The sequence below is a fragment of the Centruroides vittatus genome, unplaced genomic scaffold, assembly GCF_030686945.1.
Source record: "Centruroides vittatus isolate TY-2023 unplaced genomic scaffold, ASM3068694v2 contig_1832, whole genome shotgun sequence".
Classification (NCBI taxonomy): domain Eukaryota; kingdom Metazoa; phylum Arthropoda; class Arachnida; order Scorpiones; family Buthidae; genus Centruroides; species Centruroides vittatus.
Genome location: NW_027121128.1, coordinates 822631 through 850232, shown reverse-complemented (window position 1 = coordinate 850232; position 27602 = coordinate 822631). Strand labels below are relative to the sequence as shown.

Genomic DNA, 27602 nt, shown 5'->3' with positions numbered 1-27602 from the left:
GCTTCTCGAAATATACTGGATGAACCAAACGACCTCAAACTGCACATGCATATAGAGGGGGAATGTTACTTCCATATGCCACCTGGCACGCTTCTGAAAATCATTTCGTTTGCGCTCGACAAGCATGTGTGCATTACTTTTCAGCCTACCCTCGTATATCAGAATTTCTTATGCTGAATAAATTTTGTATATGTTCTTTTCAAAATTTTAATATAATTTCTAATTTATTTTTATGTGAAGAAAACATATAAAGATATTTTTTAGTGTAGAATAATATGATCCATATTTTCTATTTCCTGAGATGACAAAGTGATATACCTCCAACATGAAATTGTTCCAATTAAATAAATAATAATAATAATAGTTATATACATAACTTATAAACAATTCTATATTTATTCATATTTCATTAAATACAAATAAAATACAGAAATACTTTCCATTTACAAACTCTTGTAGGTGTAATATTAAGGAATCATAATCCCAGTCCACGTATCGCAATCAAACTGTTGATCTAGAAGTCTAAATTGTCTGGAACACGAATTCCTTTCATTTGTCATCCCCAACTCATTATAGACCAAAGCCTAAAAGTAAAATTTTTAATAAATAAAATGTAATTTATATTATTGTATAAAGAAAACTTTTAAAAACAAACCTGCCAATATATAGCATCTTTCATTCGATGAAAGGCTTCTATTTTATGGAAATAATCGATCGATTTACTTATCATCTGAATGGATGACAATAATGCTGAAAGAATATAAAATTATTATAATTAATATTACAGTTATTAATTAAATATAATATTTTATAGCAATAATAATAGCAATGTATAGAGACAGGAGAAAACAACTATTTTAAATGGTAGCCCACATAAAATGTTTCTATAGTACAAGTGAGCCAAATTTTTAAGCTTTCAATAATTTATAGGATTATTAAAAATTATTAAAATGGAAGACAATGAAAACTGTCATAAACCATCTTATGTTATTCATTATAATATTTATTCATAGTCATATAATTGATTTTATTAATAAGAAAAATAATATATAAATTTAAGATATCTTTATCTTTATGCAGTGCACATCGGATGGTTTTCAGTGAACCAATACCCTTACACTTGCAGCCAATTCTGCGGTAATTTGCACTTCTACAGTTTTATGTTTTCTCTTTACAATTTGACAAAGTGCTCTTCTGTCCCTTGCATCCAGCTTTCACTTTCTACTACAGCTGCTTCTATCAGATGTTTTGTGTGTCTTTGAGTACTGAGATGTGATCAAGGAAACAGTAGATCTCGTTAAACTCATCAACTCAGGTCAGAGAAGCCTCTTCTAGGCATGCATTCATTCCCCTTTGAAAGTCTATTGGGTCTGACATAATCGCACTCCAAAAGCAGCTTTTTTTCAACAGCAAAAGTAATAAAGTTTATCAACAGGGATATACACCACACAAATGAGGAAAAAACAGTGGTACCTGTGATTACACCCTCCAGACAGAGTCCAAACTTCTTGTTTATCATGCTAAAAAGAAAATGTATAAAATAAATATGTCACGAAGCAACATAAATGTAAACAATCTATGTCTCGAGTGAGACTGAAACACACATGCTAATATCTTAATCACTGTCAGACCAAGGAATTCAAACTTTGACTCTGATACCCATATAAAAACAACAAAATTTAATTAAATTGGGGAAACAGAACAGTTTAATGAAAGAAAACAATTTCATTTTGCAGTTAAAATTCCTAAATGTCAGAATGGATACCATAACAAATATGAGCTCAGGTTTCAAAGTTCCGTCAACATCTCCTAGTCACAGTTGAGATACAATGTCGAGTTGAACACTGAATATTGACCTTTCTTGTGACCTCATCCAATCTTATTTCCACCTGGAAACAAAGAAGGAAACCAATTGGAAAGTGATGAGATAGAATTAGAGGAAAAATTCTTTAAAAACCCTGAATTTTAAGGAAAAAGTGGATTTCTCCCTCCCAACGTCACAAGATGACTGACTCTGTTCATTTCTTTATCTCTGTGCTTGTGATATTGCTGTCTCTGAAATACCATCCTCCCTGTCACTCTGCCACCTTCATTGTCATTCATCATCTGACTAACCATCACTGTTTTACCTCCAGACTTGTTCACATTACCCAGGGTTTTTGAATTGTAGAGGGACCGTTACCAATGATAACCTCTGGACTCTTTAGATTGTCAACCGAGAATGAGCCCCATTGTAAAACTATGTAGCAGTCATTTCTCCCAATAAATGAGTTTCATTTGTAAAGGTGCTTCATCTCAGTATGTCCACCATCAGCCACATACAATCTCTTATCCTTCATTCATCTTGACTTGAGTCTAATCAACCTAGCCCCTTTCTCCCATAAGCATCCTCATATATTTTAGTGAAAAACACATACTATATCATTATTACATTTTGCTGAATATTGAAAATATATATGGCAAAAGAAATAATTATAATCGAAGCAAAGATTCTTATATGAAGCTTACAAAACTGTGTTCATCCTCAAAATCTGTTTGATCAATTTTGATTAAATTTTGCCATTTTCCATTAATTGTGATGCAGAATTCCAAAATGCAATAAAAAAGTGGGAGTCCATGACTTTGTTTTTGAGATATAAGGTTTTTTCACAAGCATGCACGACATTGCTTTGTCATGCAATGTTTAGCAATTGCTAGCATGTTTTGTATGGTCTTATAGAATAGAGTTCATTCTCAAAATTTAATGGATCAATTTTGATAAAACTTTGCCATTTTCCATTCATTGAGATGAGGAATCCAGAAATGTAATGTGGATCCTTTTAAATGTAAAAAATCCAGCAACAAATCTCTTAACTTTCTCAGCAACATTTAAAATTCTGGTGGCACTATCTGTTAAGATATTTCATTAAAAAACTTTACATTTTTAATTATTATAAAATGGCAAAAAGCTTAATTTTGAGGGTAGAGATGGATTTTATAAAAAATTGTAAAAGTTAATAATGAGTAAAATCATCATTAAGTCCAACTCCACTCGAGATATGACACACGCCCACCCTTTATCTCCTCACCCTGTTGTCCTTAAACCACCGAAATTTAATAGCATGAATCTTTCTAATATACAAACCTTCCTCCAAAATTTCAGAAATTTTTGAAAGCACAGAAGTTATGAAGCTTCAAAGAGGGTAAACAAAATCATGTCACACACACACCTTAACATCCATACATACAGAAAAAAATCTCTGAATGTTTTTTCATTTCTTGGCATTTCAAGATCCCCTACATCCAAAAATGTAAAAATCTCGGGATGTAAATTTAAATTTTTTAACCAATCACCATACTTTCCCTCTGTTATCTATAACACAGCCAGGAAAGTAAAAAATAAGAGTCCATGACTTCATTTCCAATATACAAAGGTATTACAGTGACAATGTCCATGCTCTCTGATGCGATGAGTACACCTAACGAAATTTAGGCATAGAGGTCAAAAATAAAAAAACAGTGCACCTAACAGAAAATAGTTGCAAAAAATGAACAAAACACAAGAACAAAGCAATTGCCATTGATTGCTTTTTTCTTGAATTGTCTATCCCTACCCGGCCAGTGCAAGGATCTGGTCTGGTAGGTACATGGATAGCCTATTTTGTGGTAGCAAGTGCAAAGTTCACCTGTCCGCATACATCAGGTACTATACAAGGATCGCATCTTCTGTGCCTAACAGGTGATCGCTTCTTTCCTTCTGACTCAGCCTCAATTCTATTGTTGCATAATCTCCTAGTTAACTATATATATGTAGGGTGATTTACAGTTAAATATAAGTAATTCTCAAATAACTGTTTAAGTTAAAACAAAAAAATTTTTAAATAAAATATCCACTAACATGTATAAATTAATGTTTAAATGGATCCATAAATTCTACTGTAGCAAAAAATATATTATGAAATTTTTACCTTCTTTCTTAGATTCAAGAGAATCAAACTTTGTACAAGCTAGAAGACACTTGGCATAGAGTAAGTAGGCTCGTGCTTTATCATACAGAGAACATTGGGCAAGTAAATTTATGAAGATCTGATCCAATAAATGAAGTGCCTGATGTGGTAGATTCAACATAAACTATAAAAACAGAAAAATATTACATATATTAAAGAAGTATTTTTATTCAAATATAAGCGTCCAATAACCTGATTTTTTAGTTTAATGCCAAACAATTGTTGTAATCCAAACATTAATTATGCATAAACAGCCATTTCAGTAGTATCCACAGGGTGGTTAAAAAAGTTTTTGAAAATGTTTTCTCCATATAACACAGTCAACAAAATAAAATCAGCATTTGTGATTGAAATTTAATGATAGCATCATTATTTGAATTTTATGAAAATCTTCAGAGTTTTATTATTATGTTGGGTTAAGTGAGATATACTTGGTTAACACCGGTGGCTGTGTACTAAGGACTGTGTGCCGGACCAAAGTCAAGGCATAGTAACCAAAACAGAAATTAAAGAAGTGTATTTGTTTCGAGTTTTGTGATGGTGTAGTAAGTACGAATGATAAACTCGTTCATTTCTATTGTCCATTTCATCTGTTGGTGTGGTTTTCCAGCCTTTGTGGTCTGTGGATGCATTGCCACAGAAACACCAAGGCTGGGTTGGTTCCTCACATCTGTTGAGGGCATTGCAGTAGTCATGCTTGGGCCAGTGCTGCTTTCACCACTGGTAACCAAGGGAGACTGTGGCCTATTTTTCAAACGTGAGCCTCTGCCTAACCCACGAACGCGGACCTTGTTAACCCAGGCGACGTCCGAGCAGGTATCACACTTTAATCTGGTTATTACCATAATAAATATCTCCATAGAATGTGGGTGTGGTCACTCTTAGATTCATTTCTTCCCATAGACCTTACTGGCATGGGTGTCCCTACCAGGAGCTTGTGCTCCAGCCTGCATTGCCTTTATTATTATTATGTTGGGTTAAGCTAGATATACTCGGTTAACACCGGTGGCTAAGTACTATGCCGGACCAAAGTCAAGGCATAGTAACCAAAACAGAAATTAAAGAAGTGTATCAGTGTGTGTGTCTGTATTCAAGAATTTTCTCACAATATGACATGTATTCAATATAGTGGCCTTCTGTAGTATGATGTATGTGTTTCTATTCAATTCTAATGTGCCCAGGCTTTTGTGTAGTGTGTGTGGTATGACACCTGTAGAGGAGAGAACAACAGGTACAATAAGCACCCTATCCATCCTCCACAGATGCCTTATTTCCTGGGCGAGTTCTGTGTACTTGCTAATTTTTTCAGTGCATGTGTTTTGTACATTGTAAGTGTTTGGAATGGATATGTCTATAATGTATGTTATTTTATTGTGTTTGTCAATGAGTGTGATGTCTGGTCTGTTGTGGTAAATTGTTTTATCTGTGATTATGGCTCTGTCGTAGTACATTTTGTGTGTGTTGTTTTCCAATACTGTCTGTGGAATGTACTTGTAGTATGGTTCATGGATGTCTAATAATTTGTGTTTCTTTGCAAGCTCTTGGTGTATTATATTTGCTACTTGATTATGTCTGTGTAAATAATCTGTTTGTGCCAAGAGCTTGCAACCAGAGGTGATGTGTTGTATAGTTTCTGGCATGATGCGACATTTTCTGCATGTGTCATTTGTGAGTGTTGCATCTTTGAGTATGTGTTTTCTGTAGTTTTTAGTATTTATGACCTGATCCTGTATGGCAATCATGAATCCTTCCGTCTCCCCAAAGAGGCATCCCCGAGCTAACCAGCTGTTTGACGCAGTTTTGTCAACTTATTATTATTATTATACAACTCTGAAAAACTCTTAATAGAATTTGCTAATTGTAATTATAGATATTGTTGTCAGTCATTTAATACTGTCAGAACTAGAAAGTCCCAAAACATTTAAATTAAAATTCACTATAAAAACTTACTGTAATTGGGTTTTGCTTATATTTATCATTGGTTAAACAGGCATTCTTAAGCTGCGTTTTCATGCTATCAGCCTCAATATACGATTGATAATACTAAAACATTTTCAGTTATTATTATCAGCATTATCAGTATTTTAAATATAAACCATTTTAATTATTATTTGTTTGCAGTAAAGTAGTTTAAATTGTTGACATTTCTTACTTTAATTATAAGCTAGCTATTGTTAAAGACTGTATTAAAAAAACCAACAGGCAAACAATATTGGATGAATTACATTAATTAACAATTATTATTATAATTGATAAATCTTCAATTTGTACATTTTGTAATTGTTTTATAACATGTCTTTTTAATGTCAGAGTCAATAAAATCCAAATTTCTATTAACTAGAGCCTTATATATTTGGTTCTTTCAAATGAAATATAGACTGCAGTGGCAATACTGACGATACTGAGGGAGAGTAGGACACCACTGTACAGGTAGAGGGGTGCACTTCCGAACAAGTGAGCAAGTTGTTCAGTGTCAAGTATACCACATCTGTAAATCCTTACAATGTACTGCACAGTAAATCATACACTGTACTTGCATTGGATGTATGAGTCTGTGTTTCATTTGAAAGAACCAAATAGTTATCAACTTAATAATATCATTCAATGACTACTAACAGCACAGACAAATCCTGAAATGATTACAATAAAGTGGATTCTACTGCATTTTCACAATATTACATTGATATAAATCAATTTCCAGAATCCAAAAAAATTGTACAGTATAAGAATATCACATCTTTCTTTCTTATCTACTATAGCAATATATATAAAATCAATGTAATGTAATGATGATTCACATATAACACGTTTAAATTTTCAGATCTGTCAGCAACATTACATCAGATTTACCCTACTTAATTAAAAATAAATCTCGTATAAAATTAAATATTAATAAAAACATAGCAAGAATCATTTACCTGAACTCCTGAGAGATACAGGATTGTTAATAATTTATAAGACATTAAATGATGATCTTTGCAAATGGATAAGCATTTCATCAGAGATGGTATTGCCGATGCATAGCTTGATGACTGAATAAATAATTCTGCTTCCAATAACAGAATTCTAATTTTATAAAGTGAAAAAAAAAAAAACTGATTAGTAATTTGAAATACCTATCAATAAAATTTTTGCATATACAAATAAATAAGAATTTTATTTACCTAGCAAGAAAATAAGCAGGAGGACCATACTTTTCTTTACACTTTCCCAGCAATTTTTTTACTAATGTATGAGATTCTGTTTTATTACCTTGATATATAAGTAAAAGTGCTTTCCTAGTTAAAAATAAATCAATTAAATTCTGTCACAATAAATATAGTAAATCATTACTTAATCATCACTAACCAAACTATCATTTAATTCTACATTAGAAGATTCATATTCATGCATTTCACATATTTACAGTTTGGTATTTGCAACTATTTTTTCATAATTACAAAGATAAAAGTCATTTATTTATAGGATTAACAAAAATAATGATGATAAGGGATTAAAAAAAACAATTAAATGACTTTTAATGTTTTTACCTTAAACATATTTTGGTACAAAATTTTGTCATTGACCATTAGACAATGCTAGTGGATTTACTATCCACTAACATTTCCGAATGGTCTCTTAGTTTCTTGCATTATTTTAATATGTAAATTTGTGTAACATGTAAACATGTGAATATTAAACATTGTATTTATATTAGTATGCACTGTGAATGTCATTATTATGTCTTTCTTGCTAATTTTAGTTATTAGTTATTTTTCTTTTAGTCTCACAAATCAGCAATGATATCTAAACAAAGACTTGTGTCAAATTATCAAAACTACCAAAAAAAATATCATATCCCTTGAAGGTAAAAAGTGTTAGATCATTTGCAAAGTGAAAATTTAGCAATTATAAACACAGCTGTTGAATTTTATGCACTGATTATGCAAGCAGCTATAAACATAGCTGCTTGTATAATCAATGTAAATAAATCTATCCTAATAGCTAAATATGCTAAAAATTTTGCAACCAAATTTCTAATCTCTGTTTCACAGAGATTAAAAATATAGCAGCAAAATTTCTTCACTTGAAAATGTTATTTTATTTTTTAATCACATACTTTTTCAATATATTTCTTCTTTCTATATTGATAAGCTACTATAAATCTTTAATTTTATGAATTTTGACACACTCTATGATAAACTAATCTTAATTAATACAAATTCGTTTGCATACATTCTCTTAATACATTATAGAAAATATAGTTCAAAGCTAATTTTTTTATTTCATTCAATGAACAGTAAAATGAAAAATTTATAAACTTTGCTATTTATGTTTTGTGTTATTAATTTGGTAGAAGATAATTTCTAAATAAGTAATAAATTTAATTAATTAGTAATTAATTGAGAAATATATTTTAATATCTTAAATCATGATAAGACTTCAAAATTAATAAATTAATACATTTAATTGTGTGAAAATATTAAAATACAAGTTATGAATAATGCACACAGCTCAAATTTTAAAATAATATAATAAATAAATAAATTTGTGATACGTATAAACATATCAAAATTGGATAGTTTATGTTACAACTCAATAAAAACAAACAGTAAATATGTTAAAATTTATAAAAGAAACAAGAATCAAAGAAAATGGAAAATTAGATATTATTATTATTATTGTTGTTATTACTATTATGTGATAAGACATAAATAAAAGTAACTACCTGTATGTAGCTTCTAATGGATCTAATATATCTATGCTAGCAATAGCCATTGAAGCTTCTTGCCACTTTCCGTGATGAATCGCTCTCTCAAACAGCACAGTTTGTTCACAAAGCATCCAATTATGAGCAAGTTCAACATGAGGATTGAATAATTCTTTGGCATGAGACAAAACTTCTATTGCTGAATTATATTGACCCTAGAAATATTTTTTATTACATAATTTAGATGCATAAAATAGTTTATATTTTTTATCATCGGTGATCTTTTTCTAGTAGCAAACTGAAAATCATATCAAGATCTTTCAAATGCTATTTTATTCTTAAGCATGTTGCTAATTCATTTATATTTAACGTATTAAAAGACAAACTTAGTTTAAATACAAACATATCTTGTCTAAGATTAGTTTTTGAAGACAAGATTTATAAAAATGCTTGTTTTGTTTTTAATAAAAAAAAAAAAACCTGTTTATGATTTAGAGAAAACTCTAGCACAATTTCTTTCATCTAATTTAGAAAATTTAAAACTAGTAATTTATTTCTCTTTGGAAAAAATTAAAACACGCTTTATTCTTTCCTACTTATAAATTTTTTTAAAACAAAAGTAAATTTTCTGCATCTTTCACAGTTACAACTTTTGAGATGTTAATAAAACTTCTTTTATTACATAAAGCATTCCTAATATAGCAAATACTAAACTATCAAAATGCTACAGACTTATTAATAAATAATGGTATTTTCAACTTAATACCTTATACCTTGTAAAATCTTTTAAAAAATCAATGTGTCTATGGTTCAGTATGTTTAGAATTCCTAATAAAAGTAGTTAAATATATATTCTAAATTTTGTGTAAAAATGATTATAATTACTGGTTAAGTTTAAAACAAATAATGCATTTCCTGTGATAATTGCCCACTGGGCAACTTTTTTCAGTTTTGGTTGGCAATTATTGGCGTAAAAACCTATTGATATCGTAAGAAAAAAAAGAGCTGGGGAGTCAGTGTAAGCAAATTTTTTGCTGACTCCAACTCCTTAACTAAATCTATATTTCATAATTAGAGATTAGAGGCAGTTAGACTGCTTTTAAGAGTAAGAAGTTTAAAAGAATTGTATGAATATGAAGTTAATTAATCTAATGCTCTAATGAAATGGTGGATAATGTATATAAATACTAAGGAGTTGGTGTTGTAGTCAGAATCAATAATAAGAAAATATTGACTCTAGAATCGGAGTCAGTCCAGCAAAAACTGAAAAAGGGCAACTCTCAAGCAGGGACAATTAACATGAAACTAGTTAAATCAGAATATTGTGACAAATATATAAAAAAATAGACAAAAAATAATTTTCAATGTAATCCGACTTGGGGAAGATAAAATTTCTTAAACTTTAAAACATAATAAAAGTTAAAAATTAAAAAGGCAGCGAACCCAATCGCAGAAATACTTTTAATAAACCAATGATACCTCTAAATGCATTTCACTTTCATAATTAGAAGGCCTCTTCAGTAGAATCAGTGGCAACTATACAGTTTCGGGTTTTAACAACCTCACGTAATACAATTTATTTCTCATGAAGTTACATTTGTATTCTCAATGAAGACCTCCCAACACACAGCCACCAACCCACCCGTATTTAAATTTACAACATTATTTTGCATAATTATCGCAAAGTGTTCTTTTACTTTTCTTTTTACAGTATTTTTCTCATGATAAACAATTCTAACATCATTGATATCAATTTTACAATTATTAACATTATAATGGCAATAAATTGGAGAATTGTTATTTTTTAATCTTACCAAAGCTAAATGTTCTGATAATCTTTTCTTTAATTTTCTTTTAGTTTTCCCAATGTAAAAACTTGGAATATTACATGTACATTTCAGTTTATATACTATACCTTCTTTTTCTAAGATATTCTTTTTTATTCTTGTTCCTATGACCATCAGATCCAACAACCTATTATTTTGAGACTGGGTAAATTTAATTTGATTATTTTGACTAAGGATTTTATTATATTTCTTGTATACTCCTCTAATATAGGGGAATGATATATACTGTTTAACTTCATGTTTGTTTTTATTTTATATCCATCCATTATAAACCTCTCATACAAATTATTCAATAATTTTAACAGATACCAGTTTAAAATATACTTCTTATGCACTTCTTTAATTTCTTTTTCACAGATGTCACTTTTGGTAGTTCTTGAGAAAATCTTCCTTAATTCCATCAAATATACATTCCTTTTATGGTTTGTGGGGTAATATGATTTAAAATTAATTACCTTTTTGGCGTTACACAGCTCAAACCTATAATATTCAAGGTGATCGCTGAATCTCACAATCATTATATCTAAATACCTGTAATTTATCTTTTTATACTTTTCACATTTGTGAGTAAATCTAATATGTGGATTAATAACATACACCAGAATTTCCTTTGGTGTGGTTGTTACACTATTATATATGATGAAAATGTCATTAACATACCTGGCTAAGAATACTATGCCTTTAAAATCTGAAATAGTTTTATCTATATCCAACATATAGATTTCTGACAATTTTGGGCCTATTACCAAACCCCTGTAAAACATTTTTCCAACTGAAAAATAATTATTAACCAATGCGAAATTAATCAGCTCCCTCAAATATTCTGGGACTTGGTACTTACATAAGCTTTGTTCGATCATATTGTAAACAATGGAAGGATACATTGATGTTATGTCCAAACTCAATAATCTGTATTCTGGAAAAATTTTTTTCTTTTTCCAATTTAGATATTAATTCATCTGCATTTTTAACACTATTCTGAATTTGGTATTATCTGTAATAACTTTTTAAGAATGTTAAGAAATTGTAAGAAATTTTAGAAATGTTTCTATAATACGATCAAGAAATATTTTTACAATAACTTTTATAATACAATTAAGTAAATGAAATAGAAACAGACTCCATCGTTTTAAATAATTTTTTATATATAAAAAGTCATTTGAATAAAATACTTGAATTAACTTCAAAAATTTTGAAATTCTTGATATCAGTCAATTATTAACGATAATTCCTGATATATCAACTAGTATTCATTATTCATACTTCAATATAAGAAAATATATTGATAATGGATTAGTCGATAATATCAAATACAGTGGGTGATCGGTTAACGAACATAATCCATTCCAAGACTCTGTTTGCCATCTGAATTGTTCGTTAACTGATTATTGATTTCCCATAGGTTTTCCATGAGAATTTGATTGATTCGTTCTGGAGACCCCCAAAAATAAAAAATATATACTTTCTCACTATATTTATTTATATGTAATAATAATAATATATATATACACACAGTCTTGCATTTTTATTAGTCATGTTTTTTTCATTTGTGGGAGTTAAAGAATATGTCTAATGTCAATTACTTTTCTCTCTTCTTCAGGATTTTTCAGAAGTAATTAATAGCATTGTAATCGTAGAGATCCCAAAGCCTATTAACCGCAACCTGATTTGGATGCCATTCTAAGACCGTTGTTCTGACATCCTCCCATTTCTTCAAAAGATCTTTAATAGCAGATATCAACATTAGCGAGGTTGAGGCCAAAGTTTTAAACGCAAAAACGTGTACGTCGGACGTCCAGCACTGCTTTCCTGTAAGCCTAGAAGTTTGACAATGATGTTTGGAAAGTCAGTGGAATCATGTTCGACATTCCAAATGCCATTGTCAAACTTCTAGGCTCACAGAAAAGCGGCACTGAACATCCGACATAGGCGTTTTCAACTTTGGCCTCAACCTCGCTATTAATCCTCTTTTTTAGAAGAAAACATATCTCGCCAAGTTTCTTGGTGTTCTTCATTCAAGAGTTCTTGGCATTCTTCTGTCAGATCAGTTTCAGGTTCCATTATGAGCTGTTCTTTATCTCTTAGATGTGATTTTTTGTTACTCCTTAAGCTGCTTGAGTCTTCTTGATTATATTGTATCTTTCTTAGATAAGACTGAACTGCAGCCTACTGTAGACTTGTTCAAGCCATACTGCCCAGAAACATCAGACATCTTCTGCCCACTCTCTACCTTTGCTATTATACTCTCACCTTTTGAAAATAAAAACTGACGCAAAACTAAACGATTTTTGAATTGTTGCCTGAAGACAAGGGAAGACCAATCAGTATTCATTATTTTATGTTGCTTCTTCTTGTGTTTGTTCTGTGAGGTGTTCATTGTCCAAACATAAAAATCTTTTGTGAAAGTGTTCATTATTCAATTTGTTCATAGTCCAAACTGTTCATGACCAATCACCCAGTGAATACCAATAATATCACCACTAATATACCAATATTTAGGTCAACCATTGCAGTTTATCTCTCAATACAAGTAGATGGGTGACTACTACAAGAAAACTATTTATGTAAGTGATTATTACAGAAAATACAGTATGTGTGTGTGTGTGTGTGTGTGTGTGTGTGTGTATGTATATATATACACACCTGTAACCTGTATGCATTTAAAAGTTTCTGAAAATAAAAATTAAAATCTTTGAATATAACTTCTCACAAATGCAGGATTATTTGCATATTAATTAATAAAAACTATACAAACAAGTTAAGTCTTTTTTAATTCCATTTTATCTTTGTTAAAAAAAGACCATTAAACACAATATATACCTAGAGTAAAACTGTAGACACACCGATATTTTGTTGTTGGATCTGGACTTAATGCTTTTGCATATCTACATAAATAAAAATGTAAATGTTCGTTTGTTCAAAATCTTAAATCTCCAAAAGTTCTTCGCCAATTGCTTTGAAATTTTGATACAATATTGCATTCAAATACACCCATGTTTTTATGTACCTACTATTATATAGATGTCAAAATTTGCTTCTTGCAGGGAAGAGGGGCAAAATTAAGGCTTACCGTGAAAAACTCAGCTTCTATTATACTATTTTAGATGCAGTTTTTTGCATTTTTGATTGCATTTTAATAGAGTATGTCAAGAGAATGTACATTAAGAAGAGATTTTTCAAAATTCCCCCGTGGGGAAAGTGTTAACAATGGAAGTGATAAGAATGGAAGTGTTAAGAAAAAGCAACGTGCAAGATTTACAGGTGCAGATGTGGTTTTTTGCGTTTTTGCGGGAAATTGAACATATTTTTAGATCCATCTAAAAATTTTCTAATTAGTTGGAAACAGGGACCTAATTCTTGCATTCTGTGAAAATGGATAAGATTGGCTGTAATGTAATAATCTTAATCTTTGCTATTGTTACTTTTTGCCCAAGCAACGCCGGGCTTATCTGCTAGTATTTAATAGGAATGAAAAATAATGTTCTTGAAGTTTGACAATTATTTATAATATAGACAATTATATATAAATTATATATAATATAATTTATATATTAATTATTTGTATTATAGTTTAAATATTTGTATATAAAATTAGTATATAAAATGCATACCTGACTACTGTACATTTTTGCTATATTACATAATGCAAGACAAGTGCCCTTTCCAATGTGATAAACTCCACCTCTTATAGGATCAGATATGTTTAAGTGAAGTAATAACTGACTAATTAACACAGACATTAAACTAGAAAAAATACAAATTATCAATTTATCTTAACATCAAAATTCAATCAAATGTAGTTAGTTCATTAAAAATTTACCTGTTTCCATATAATGTCCATAAAGCAGCTCTTTGTGAATAGGAACTTCCCATTAATTCGGTCATTGAATGCTGACAGTTTAAAATATCACTTTTCATCATTACCTCAAATACACTGAAATATAAATTTTTTTAATTGCTTACTTTAAAAAAATACATTATTAGAATTTTAAAACTTTAATAAAATTTTAACAGCTTACTGAGCAGGATTGGTAGATGATAATGATTTTAATTGTGTTAAAGCTAGAACTCCCAATGACGATAAATACTGCATAATAAAAAAGCATTATTATTATTATTATTATTATTATTTATAACCATTCTAAGTTTTAAAATCATAATTAAAATTAACATTTTATCTATTTTACACACAAACACACACACACACATACATACATACATATATATATATATATATATATATATCCCTTGCTTAATGTGGGATTTGATTAACACAAGATTAATTGTGGCAATCCCTTTATATATGCAGCAGAAGTTTTAATTAACACAGCTTTACCAGCTGTCTTTACTTAAATAGCTACTGTATTTGATTAATATGATTTTGATATATGCACTAGCATCAAGAGATTAATTAACTGCATTAATCAAGGGATGTGTGTGTATACATGTTGCAATAAAAGACTAAAAACATTGATAAACAACTTACCCACATATTATGTTCACCAGTTTTTGCTATGGAATGTTCTATAAGATTTTCAATGTTTTTGGGAGTAAGTTGATAAAGCCATGACTGTAAATATCACATATTTTAGATATATAAAATGTTTAATATACTTAGTTTTCTAGAACTGATTACTCCAAAACAACTCTTGCCATGTCAAAAACCTTTATTTCATAAATTGTCATTCAATAGCCATAGATACATTTCTAAATCATTATCCCTCTTCAGTATGGAATTTTACATTGTCTCTATCAGTTTTGACAAGACATCTTTGTAACAACTCAGTTCTAAAAGAACTAATCACTGGACTAATCAGTTTCTGTGAGAACTGAATAGTTCAGTTCACACACAAAACTCAGTAAGCTAAGTATCACAATGCAGTTCCAGGATTGACTATAAAATGTTTAAGTGTAATTATATTAAAAAATAAAAAAATTAAGTGTTATATATATACACTACTTACCGTATTTTACAGACTATAAGACGCACTTTTTTCTTCGAGAAATTGCCTCCAAAATTCAGGTGCGTCTTATAGGTATTTTTTTAAAAAATTGCTTAAAAATTAAGGTGCGTCTTATAGTCCGTAAAATACGGTATATATGTTATGGTCAATGATTTGAGTACACAAAATCACGCAATACCTTTAACACTTTTTTCCAGCAACACTCCACTTTATTCAAACAAATGTTTTCGACCTTTTCTTGTTAATTTTTATTTTGTTATAGTTTATTTTATTTTGCACTGAATAATGTATATATCTTATATTGTTTATATATTATTTATAACATCCAACATTTAAAATACATAATTCTTTTTACCTCTCATTGTTTTACATTTCCATGTATATATTGTCTACTTGGATCTTGTTTATTAATAGGACTTATTATACTGGTGTAGTTTCTGATTAACAAAGAGAGGAGATCTTAGTGAAAAGTCAAAACAAAATATCTTTATTTTTCCCTTCACACTCTTTTTGTGTGTCTCGAATCTGAAGGCCCCTCTTCAGCAGGTTTACAACATTTATAACAATTGTATAAAGAACTTTTTTAAAACAATGACATTACACCAATGATAATATTTAAGATAAGATAAAATTACTTACATTTTCTTTATTGTCCACTGTAGGTAATCTTATCTCATCTTAACCCTTTCCCAGCCGGGGTACCGATCTATCATTACCCTAATTGTTAAGCAAAAAGGCCAGGGTACCAATTGATCGTTAACCTGTTAACAATTGATTTTTATAAAATTTATCAACAACAGATGTCAGCACTTGATGGCAGCATCTTGTTTATCGTCTGTTTCACATATTTTTGTCCAGGTGGTGTTTTATTGACTTAAAAAATTTTAATTATCGGTTTTTTTCCTTAATTTTTCATTTTCTGATAATTTTTTATTTCATTTTTAGCATGTTCATGCAATAATATTACTATAATAACTTATTATAGCATTGATGAACTTTAGTCAACTATAATATGTTAACGCATTATAAATATTCAAGTTATGACCTTCAGTTCTGATATTTTATATATTTTTTTCATTTTTAATTTTTTTTTTAAATCTAAAATATCAGCAAATGTTACATCTATTGCTACTGGTAATCATATGTTTATTACAAAAATATATAATCTTGTTTGATATGAAATGAATAAAGTATATTAGTTCATTATATTAATTGAAAGCAGAATAAAGTTTAGATTTCAAACAAATGTTTGATATAATGTGCAATAATTTCACAACGAATAAACATACACGCATAAATGTTATATCAAATTGCACAGAACAATATTCTACGTCATTCTGGCTCAGTCACAATAAGAATGAAGTAACCAGACAATGTTAATTTTGACAAAAAGTAACAAATTTTCAAGTTTGAATGTCAGTTATCATATATTAATTTTTTTCTCATAAATTTTTCAAACTTTATTGAAAAATGTTGTATTTAAAACTAACTATATTGATAAATATATGTGATTTTTTTCATATGAATAAAATAATAATTTAATTTTTGGTGAATTTTTAAAATAATATTGCCTGATTCACCTATTTTGCCCTTGGCCATTTTACAAAATAAACATAAACAAGGGGACGTGGCAAACGGCAGGCTAATGGTTAAATATTATCATCAGTGTAATGTCATTGTTTTAAAAAAGATTTTTATACAATTGTTATAGAATGTTGTAAACCTGCTGAAGAAGGGCCTTCAGATCCAAAACACACAAAAAGAGTGTACAGGTGAAAATAAAGATATTTTGTTTTGACTTTTGACTAAGATCTCTTCTCTTTGCTAATCAGAAACTACACCAGTATAATAAGTCTTATTAATAAACATTGTCCAAGTAGACAATACATACACAGAAAGTTAAAATATAAGTTTATTCAATTCGTATTTCAAATATAAAAACACTGTAAGAACATTGCTTCTTTAGAACTCTCAGTTCAAATCTTCAAATTATATGCATTTAAAACCTGAAGCAGACCTCTGAAAAAGATCAAAAACATTTGTTTGAATAAAGTGAATGTTTCTGGAAAAAGTATTAAAGGCTTTGTTTACTCTAAACCAGGGATGGCGAACCTTTTTGAGTCTGCATGCCATATTGTAAGCATACTTAGCTTTAAAGATGTTAATGCGTGCCAAAGTCTTACACTTCAAATAATGATATTTAAAGAAATTAAACAGATACGCTTTAATTTGAATAAATGTAAAAAATCTGATTTGAAAAAAGGATGATCAGATGATAAACAGAAAGGATGATTGAAAAGGACAAAAATCATATGATACATTACATGCCAGATGATTTCTCTTACGTGCCACTTTGGGCATGCGTGCCATAGGTTCACCACCCCTGCTCTAAACTATCTTCAGCTTTCATAGAAGTGTTTTTGATCACATGAATAGCCAATCATTTATGAGATTTGTATATTGTTTTGTACAATGACATGAATAGACAGGGCAGGGACATCAGTCGCCATTATAGAAAACAACATTGGCAATGCATCAAAACAACAATGCCCAGTGCTGCTTGATGAACTCCTTACAACCTGTTAATTATTTTCAGCTGTTTAATGAAGTAGAATTAGTAAAAGTACAACAGTTCTTTAAAAAAATTTCATATTATATATGAATTTGATACAGAAACAACTGAATCAAATTCACTGTCATCTGAGTGAAGATATTAGATTCTAACAGAAATCAAATCAGCCAAAGATTAATGGATTTTTAAATCATAATTTAAACATGTTTATTAAATATTTTCTGTAAATACAAACAATAAGAAATTATCCTTAATGAACAATTATTTATTGCACCATCATCACAATGCTAGGCTGCAATTTTTAATCATCTTCTAATTTAAAAACTCACATGATTTCTGGTCCAGGATGGAAGTTTGTATGTAGTTAATCAAGGCTTCTGGTCCTAAGTTTCCCATATCCGGTCTTGATTTTCATCTATCTAATTGCATTCTTGAGATTAGCAAAGAATAGACAGACAGACAGCAACAATGGAAATGTACAGGTCCGCAATTTTAAAATTGCAGCCCAATTATTTTTTTAAAAATCATAAACTTTAAAAATAAAATGCAAATATTTTCTGATAATTTTATATTTTATTTTAAAAATGGCTTTTCAATGTATTATAAAATAATAATAATTCTACTTTGATTCTACTAAGTCTACTTCACAAAATAGCTGAAAATAATCAAAAATATATGTGGTGGTTATAAATGGACACTACTTAGAGAATTCTAGAGCAAAATCTACTAAAAACATGTCAATGCAATTTCTTATTTAAGCTATTAAGAATATGGGAAAACCATTTACAACAAAAAATTTTTAGTTTCAAGTTCTCCATCAGGGAAAAAATCCAGCAACATTTGGTGGCACCATCTGTTACAATATTTTATTTTAAAAACTTTTTATATTTTTAATTATTATAAAATGGCAAAAAAACTTAATTTTGAGAGTCAGGATGGCTTTTTAAAAACTGTAAATGCTAATAGTGAATAAAATAGTCATTAAAACAAAATCCTACTTGAGACATGATACAACCCACTTTATCTCTCCACACCTCCAAACTTTAATCACCAAAATTTAATAGCATCAATACCCCTATTACACAAACTTCCTTGCAAAATTTCAGAAAATTTTGACAAAAAGCACAGGAGTTATTAAGCTTTAAACAGGATGAACAAAATTGTGTTCCACACACACTAACATCCATACACACAGAAAGCCCCCGAATTTTATTGCATTTCTTGACATTTCGAGGTCACGAGTCCAAAAATATAAAAATCTTGGGGGTCATTTTTTGACCGATTGCCATATTTTCCCTCTATCATCTATACTGTATTTTATGGACTATAAGACGCACCTTAATTTTTAAGCAATTTTTTAAAAAACATACCTATAAGAGGCTACGGACTATAAGATGCACCTGAATTTTGGAGGCAATTTTTCGAAGAAAAAAGTGTGTCTTATAGTCCGTAAAATACAGTAACAGCCAAGAAGTACAAATGGCACTGTTTAATGAGTGATGGTTGTGTGCAACTTGCTATCAAAATGATAGCAATGTATTAGTAACACTAAGAAAATTGAAAGAAAAAAAAAACTGGAAATGATTTAAAGATGATTTCAAACTTTGGAGTGACACATGACTTCAGCCTAGTGACAGGAAAAGAACAGCATCCAACTTCTACAGAAATAGTCATCAAAGCATTTACATTGTTTTTAACTAATGCAACAAATGAACAATATTTAGTAAGTGCTAAGGAAATGGCAAATCAGTTGTTACTGCCATGGTCAATCATTTGCAAAGCATTGTTTACCATTCTCCACTGATACCCCTACATGATACATTTCGTGCAACAATTTGAAGCCTCTAATCCAAATTCTCTCTGTAAGTAATCAGACTATTATTATGCTATAATTAATAATTAGAAGCTAATTAGCATCAATACATCAGGCTTTGGGATGTTGATATATAATTAAAGCCTCAACACCCTGCCAGGAAAAATTTATTTTGCAAACTTTGTCTCACAAAAACTGATATCAACAAAACCTGTCTTTATAATGTCTTGTAGACTGTGAGACTTTACTCTAGCACAGCAGTCAACACAGAATTGCAGATTATGAGGTCTATGAATCCACATAACATAGCTAAAAAACCATTGAATTTTGACTATGTAACTGTTTTGTGTAGAAGGAATTCTAATTTTATTCTAGAACCAATTTATTTAATCATTACATTAAGAGGGTGGGAGAGATGAAGCTTTTCAGGTGCCTGAAGCTATCAGTTTTTTGCAGTTATTGTGTGATTCCTGCTTTGAAAGAGAGAGAATGTTCACATACTACACTCTTCGTGCACCACAGAAACCTTTTTATACTACTGGTCCAGTTAAAGAACTACTTCATGACATCTTCACTAGATATCTCCAATATGCTTGACCTCCATTTTCTTCAAATTTATTCCCTATAATTTCTGGCTTTGAGGTCACCTTGAAGATAGTCTATCAAGAGGATAGGGTATAAAGTCCCTGGCCAAACTTAATGCAAACATAACAAGGCATGTTTTGCCATTTCATCCAAATTGCTGAGTATAACCACAAAAAACACTGTTATGTTTTTAATATGTCATTGGCTTAAAAGGTTTATACATTTACAGGGTTCCTACTCAAATTTTTGTTTTGAATTCCCTGACTTTCCCTGACCAACTTTGTCCAAATTCCCTGACCCTCACATTTCTTACAGTATGGAATATTGACATAATAAAACAGCATTTTATTTACTGCGAACATTGAGTATATCTATCCCTCTTTTTGCCTAGTTGTACGTTTCAAAGACTGCCACATTAAAAAAATACAGTATGCATACATCCTGTAGAAAAATGTATGATAGAATCCACAACTTCAATGTAATGAAAAAATAAGCAATTTACAAATGAAACATGAGCTTTTTATTTTATCATTACTTATCATTATTATTTGTATGTAAATCTAGTAAATACAAGATAGCATAAAATCAACAAACAGTATTCTTTGATATACAAATAGTACTGTACTGTACTTAAAATGAACTCTTGACTTAGAAACACATAATTTTAAAATCTTTCAACAAAAAGAGTAACTGTTTTTAAACAGCAACATAATTTTAACAAAAAGTTAAATTTAAAAATTTTCAAATAAAGCATTTGTTCCCTCATAAAAAAAATCGATTATGTAAAAAAAGAAATAGTTTTCTTTTGTCAACCACATTATTTCAAAATGGCGTAAAAATAGATTGTATATAAAGAGGGATAGGTGTAAGTTTTTACTATAGCTTCTCTAACAAATCCACTAAATCTAGCAAAAAATTAGCTGAATTGGCAACTCATTAAAAGAAAACAAATGTTTCGTTGCCGCCATTTTGATTTTGGTTTTGGTGTAAAGGCCAGAGTTTTAATAATTATTTTTAATAATTTTTATTTATTATTTAATTTCGCATTAAATTTTGTCTTTGCATAAAATTTTCTTAAGAATGCAGACAAAATTTATCTATTTTAACCCTTAATTACAAATCTTATAATTATTGCAAATCATATCACAAACCATCTTTCTCACTTTTATAGCAAATTTTAATAAATGAACTAATGTTTTCAGCAATCTTAAATAGCCTTCCTCAGGTTTAACATAATTTCAAACGTCAATTAGAACATAAGATTTGAAACTTCACGTTTCACTTGTGAGATACAATGACTCTTTCCCTTTGGGAAAATAAAGGGGATAAAGTTAATTCTCCCAACGTCAGGAAAGTCAAGGGACTAATAAGTTGTGGGAAACATGGTACAGACGGACGAAGATACCTCTTTACCATTTAACCCGTCTATTGTAAAAATATGCTTACAATATAGCTAAAGTTGTCTTCGTTTCTTGTCTTAAGTTCATAGTGGTGGTAGTGGAATCCGGAGCAATGTTCAGTGAACAATCCGGAAAGGAAAGTTCATTTGATTTCTGTTTGATATCTAGCACTAACATATATCACTCATGTTTTTCCTGAGTTAGAAAAGTCCTCCTTTTGAAAGGTAACTGTTAATTTGTGGAAGGAAAAGGTAGCCCTCAATCGTTTCCTGGACTGGTTTCGGACCATCACCCACGCTTTATGATGGGGATCTAATGGATTCTCTGATTTACTTACGTCGATCGAAGAATCCGAGTTCACAGAAGTATTCATTGTCTTTTCAAACAATGGAAAATCCAACTCCAATCCAAATGATCGATCTTGAGAGCTGCAATGTCTTGACTATTTCTCAAGTTTCTATAAAAAAATTTTTACTCATTCCTTTTTTTTCATCTAATAATTTAATTTTTTTACGTTTTTCTATTTTAGTGAGACTTGTATTTCTATGACGTCATAGTATTATGAAAATTAGGATTCTTAAAATGTATAGAATTTAAATAAAATAAAATAAATGCACACAAACCTGTTTTTGTGCGGTGGATAAGGACCAAATAAAAGAAAACGCATAAAAAAACGCACGAGTAGCTATAAAAAATAGTTTTCGCAACACAAAAAGTATTTTTTTATGCGGTGAATAGGGACCGCATAAAAAGTCTCACGTGAAAAATAACTCAAAATCGTACGAAATAACTAGGAATTGCTTCTTTAACTCCTTGGGCCTTTTTCTGCAATCCCTAATGGGGGAAAAAATCCTCTAAGAAGTTTATTTTTTATATTAATTATTTCCACTTAAATACGAATCTAACATTAAAAAAATTTGCCGGGAATTATTTCCCGGAATTTCCCACGAAATAAACACCCTCCCAAAAAGTGGTTTTACAGAAAAACTATATAAAAAGTTAAAAGTAATCGTTAAAAAATACTTTTATTTGATAAATATAGCTGCAGAAAGTGTTATTCTTTCATTTAACAAGGCCTGCAATTTCACACCTGCAGTCCACATTTAACACAATATTTCTGATTTTTATGCTATTAAAATACGAGGGGACCGAAAAAAAGGTAAGAGAAAAAAATTTTACTTAATAAAAAATGAAAAAACTTGATGTCATAGAAAACATCCAATAGAGTTTTAAAAAATTTTACAGAAGTCAATTATGTTCCAATTTGATTGAAATTTTCATATACCGCACAAAAACAGGTTTGAGTGTACAGAAATAAACATCAAACAAAATTACAACTATATGTTAATAAAATATAGAAGTTCAGCGCATAGAATCGTAACTACAAATCTTTTTCTTTTGCAACATAACTATAAAAATTGTTTTGTTGTTGTTTCGCACAAAAGATAATCAAATTTATTTTAATTTTTTAGTAATTTAATTAATTTTTTAAAAATTTACCAGCTTTTTAAATTTATAATTAATTATAAGCAAGTTAACATTGGTTAAACTATCGGATTACCTAGATGATTTTCAAAACGATAACTACAGTATATCTATTACAAGTATGATGCCTAAATTTGCCAAAATCAGTGGATATTTGTTACCCAACATTATTTTTGTTAAACTAATTATTAAACTATGTATCGAAGTTGCGGAAATTAACAGGAGAGGGGGAAAAATACGCTTGCAGTACAGTTCTTTTCGAGGAAAGTTGTAACAACACATGTAAAAAACTACTAGTCAGCACCAGCATTTTACTGTAAATGTCGGGTAGCTATTTATAATTTTTTATGTTGTATAGTAATGTTTTAAACGTGAAAAACAACTAAATCACGAATTTTTACTGATCTATTTAGCTATTTTGAAGTGAACAATCTAATAAATTACGATTTCAAGTTTTAAAAGTTTGTAAACTAATTTTTAATTAGTTATTTTTTATTCTAATTAACAAATTCATCTTTTTATAATTGCTGAATTATTAAAATTAAAAATTAAACACTATTACATAATAGTAGTTTATCCTGTTATTAATCCACAACTGTAAAATTATATGGCTTTAGAACGGTGAAAAGAGCCATTTCAGATTCAAAACGGATTCTGGTATATTTTCTTATTAAAGATTGCAGCATTACTTCTTGCCGCCTGCAGATGGCTACGCTTAGTCAGCCATATTCAGCAAACGAAATCAACAAGGTTGTTAAGGAGACAAATTCCCTGACTTTTTGACAGTTTTCGACAAATTCCCTGACTTTTTGACAATTTTCGACAAATTCCCTGACTTTTTGACAATTTTCGACAAATTCCCTGACTTTCCATGACTTTTTCCAAAACTAATGAAAATCCCTAACTTTCCCTGATTTTCCCTGACTTTCCAGGTGCGTAGGAACCCTGCATTTAACAAATTCAGTGAATAAATTTGAGTAATATAAATATTCTTATAGATACAGGGAAAGAGATGTTGTCGGTTGATCAGTACCAAACAACACCATCTCTTCCCCTGCTGGAGTACTTTGAATTAAAAATTTCTTACATTATACTTTCTACAAATACATAGTAAATAGTTCTCATTGAAGGGTTCTTGAAAATTTCTTGTTCTAAATGGCTTCCCTGCATTTCCAATAGCTTAAATATGAAATTTCATTCAAGAATCCTCTTAGCTTTAGTTTAATTATAACTATCCTGTATATTTTTTAAATTTTTTCTAGAATTTTTTAAATAAATATATTTCAAAAACCAAAGATAACTCAAAAAATGTTAAATAATTAAAAGAATTTAATTTCTAAGGTTGTTTTATTAATTTTACTACATAAGAAGTCAAATGTTTTGTGATTAAAAATATCAAAATAATTACCAGTGCATGCTGAAGGCATATATTATCATTAGCTTCTTGAGCCATCATAATTGCTTCTTTAAGAGCAGAAAGTGCTTCATTTCTGAAAAATTTAATCAATTTTAATTAAATATTTTATCACACATGTAATATAAAAGCATCAATATACAAATACTTTTTATAAGAAAGATTTACCATACCAAAATTATTCCTTTTAATTAATGTTAAAAATTACACAAATCACTGAACTCTGACTCTCAACTAAGTACAGTGGAACCTTGCTTAACGAGCATAATTCGTTCCAGAGTCTTACTCGTAATGCAAAACACTCATTAAGCGAAACAAATTTTTCCCATAGAAATTAATGTAAAATACGATAATGCATTCCATGCCGAAAAAATGCTCAAATGTTTTATGTATAACGTTTATTCAAAAAAAACTGTACAATATACACTGTTAAGGAGCATAAATAACATCATCTTTTCTTCTAGCGCAAAATGAACCATCCTGGAATGAGAATTCGATTTGCAGAAACAAAAAAAAAAAAAGTTACAACTAATATGTTGATAAACACTCCAAACGACATGCCAAATTCTTGGGTTATGTAAAGGCTATAATTAAATATTAGAAATTAATTAATTTCACTAGAGGTAGGCAGTTATGTTTCCATCTCGTATTAAATTTAATAATTATAAATAGTTAATTTTTAATTCAGACGTTTCTGAAATTTAATTTGGAATCGCTCATTAAATTTAATGACCCAAGAATTTGGCATATCGTTTGGCGTGTTTATTATATAACGGGCTATGGTTGTTGATGTTTATAAGTAATATGTGCGAACACAAGTTTGGAAAAATATGTGATCATAAGCGACACTAAGATGCTAGCGGAACGAGTGCTAAACACAGACTGATAGAGCATGCCACATGTGCACAATTCGGGACTTCCCCTCTCCTCATCACTCATTATGCGAAACATCGCTCGTTAAGCAAGGCAAATTTTCACAATTTGTTTTGCTTATTATGCGAAATACTCATTGTGCAAGATGCTCGTTAAGCAAGGTTCCACTGTACCATCAAACAAGACTGCTTTATTTAGAAAACACTTTGTTTTTACAGTACATTACATGAATCACTTTTTAAATGTTCTACTATCATCAGTGAAGTGGCTATTAGATAAGAAATAAATTAGATGATTAGTTTTAAAAAATTACACTTGCACTATACATTGGTAAGGATGCACTGATAAGCAAAATGGCCAATTATCAATTTAATTGGCCATGCATTATCAGCTTATACTGATTAATTGGCCAGTGTTAATAATTTATTGTGTTAATAGTGTGAAATCTTGGAGTTAATTATATGATTAATTATAACGTGGAAAAAACCCTTTTTTCTCTGCCTGGTTTTTCCGTCTCCTCCAAGTCAGGTAAACAAAAGATGATTGAATATCCTTGCAAAATCAACAATCTCTTTCTTTGTTTGAGAAAATTTTTAAGATAAATCTCAACACTTAATTGTTGACACATGGAAACTTCGATATTGTTTAAATCCAAACCCCTTATGGCTTCCAATATTGCTTGGAAATTTTTTAAGAAAGATAAAAACGAGAAGTTGTTCAAGTGCAATTTGTGCCAGGCTTCTATTTCGAGAGGTGGAAAAATGCTAAAACTTTTACCACCACAAACATGATAAGTCATCTGAAAAAATGTCATCATGAACACTTTTTAAAAGAAACTGGAAAGATGAAAAGAGAAAGTTCCGAAACCAAAGAAGCTGGGTGTTCATCAGTAACAATGGAAACTCATATCCAAAGACAAGCCACTTTAACTCAATTAATAGAGAAGAAAAAATTGTAGGATATAAACAATCAATGATCCAAAAAAGCTCATTATTTGATTGGAGAAATGATATGTGTAGATATACATGCCATACTCTGTTGTGTCTGATTTAGGATTTCAAAGATTGCTAAAAAAAATTGTTCCTAATTACAATATTCCCAGCAGGAAATATTTTTCTGAAAATATCATCCTCAATATATTTCAAAAAGTTCAGTTAAAAATTCAGAAAGCTATTGATGATACAAAATATATTTCTTTAACCACTGATATTTGGACAGCAACTACAAACAATTCTCCTTTTTTAAGTGTAACAGCCCACTGGTTGAAGAATGATTTTCAGCAGGAAAGAGCTGTTTTGCGAATTGTTTCCTTTGAAGATTCCCACACAGCTACATGAATCAGTAAACAGATAAACATTGTTCTTGAACAGTATAAGATATTCTTAGTAATAAAAGATTCTGGAGCAAATATGGTAGCTGGTATCAGGAATTGCAAACTTAGAGGGATTATCATGCTTTATGCATACACTACAGCTGACACTAAACAAATGCATATTTTCTCAACAAGATGTGAAAACTATAATCATAGTTAATAGAAATATTGTCACACATTTTAATCATTCTGCTGTAGCTGTAAGCAAATTGGAAGACTTGCATGACAAGTTAGTTAGGTTTACAGAAACACAAATTAATTCAAGATGTTCCTACTTGTGGGAATTCTACATACTACATGTTGCAAAGAAACTTGGAACAGCAAAAAGCCCTTGTCACATATGCTATATATAATAAAATTCCTACGTTTAGCCCATATCAGTGGTCTCTCGTTGAAAAAATTGTTCTACTTTTAAAACCATTCAAGAAATTACTGTGGAAGCCAGAAAATGAGAAACCACCTCATCTTCAATAATTCCCACAATAATAATGCCACAATAGAGACTCTGAAATTATTCTTATCAAAAGTAAAGAGTAGTAGTTCCTTTAGTGGCATTAATACCACAATAGAAGGACTAGAAAATTCAATAAACAAAGATTTT

At 29.8% G+C, this 27602-nt stretch overlaps 2 protein-coding genes across 2 annotated transcripts in view; both read right to left on the bottom strand.

Moving 5' to 3' along the window:
- The window catches only part of LOC136969961 (transmembrane protein 268), a 364695-nt gene that overhangs the window by 174469 nt on the left and 162624 nt on the right, over window positions 1-27602 (bottom strand). The gene's annotated exons all lie outside the window — the stretch shown is intronic.
- ida (anaphase promoting complex subunit 5 ida) overlaps window positions 378-27602 on the bottom strand; it is a 38075-nt gene continuing 10850 nt past the window's right edge. The window contains exons 9-19 of the mRNA XM_067264270.1: window positions 24751-24832; window positions 15010-15093; window positions 14543-14610; window positions 14344-14457; window positions 14135-14267; window positions 8695-8891; window positions 7151-7264; window positions 6905-7052; window positions 3948-4110; window positions 656-750; window positions 378-584 (exon numbers count right to left, since the gene is read on the bottom strand). Coding sequence (XP_067120371.1) covers window positions 468-584; window positions 656-750; window positions 3948-4110; window positions 6905-7052; window positions 7151-7264; window positions 8695-8891; window positions 14135-14267; window positions 14344-14457; window positions 14543-14610; window positions 15010-15093; window positions 24751-24832 — 1315 coding nt within the window. The 3' untranslated portion in view covers window positions 378-467. The remainder of the gene's footprint in view (window positions 585-655; window positions 751-3947; window positions 4111-6904; window positions 7053-7150; window positions 7265-8694; window positions 8892-14134; window positions 14268-14343; window positions 14458-14542; window positions 14611-15009; window positions 15094-24750; window positions 24833-27602) is intronic.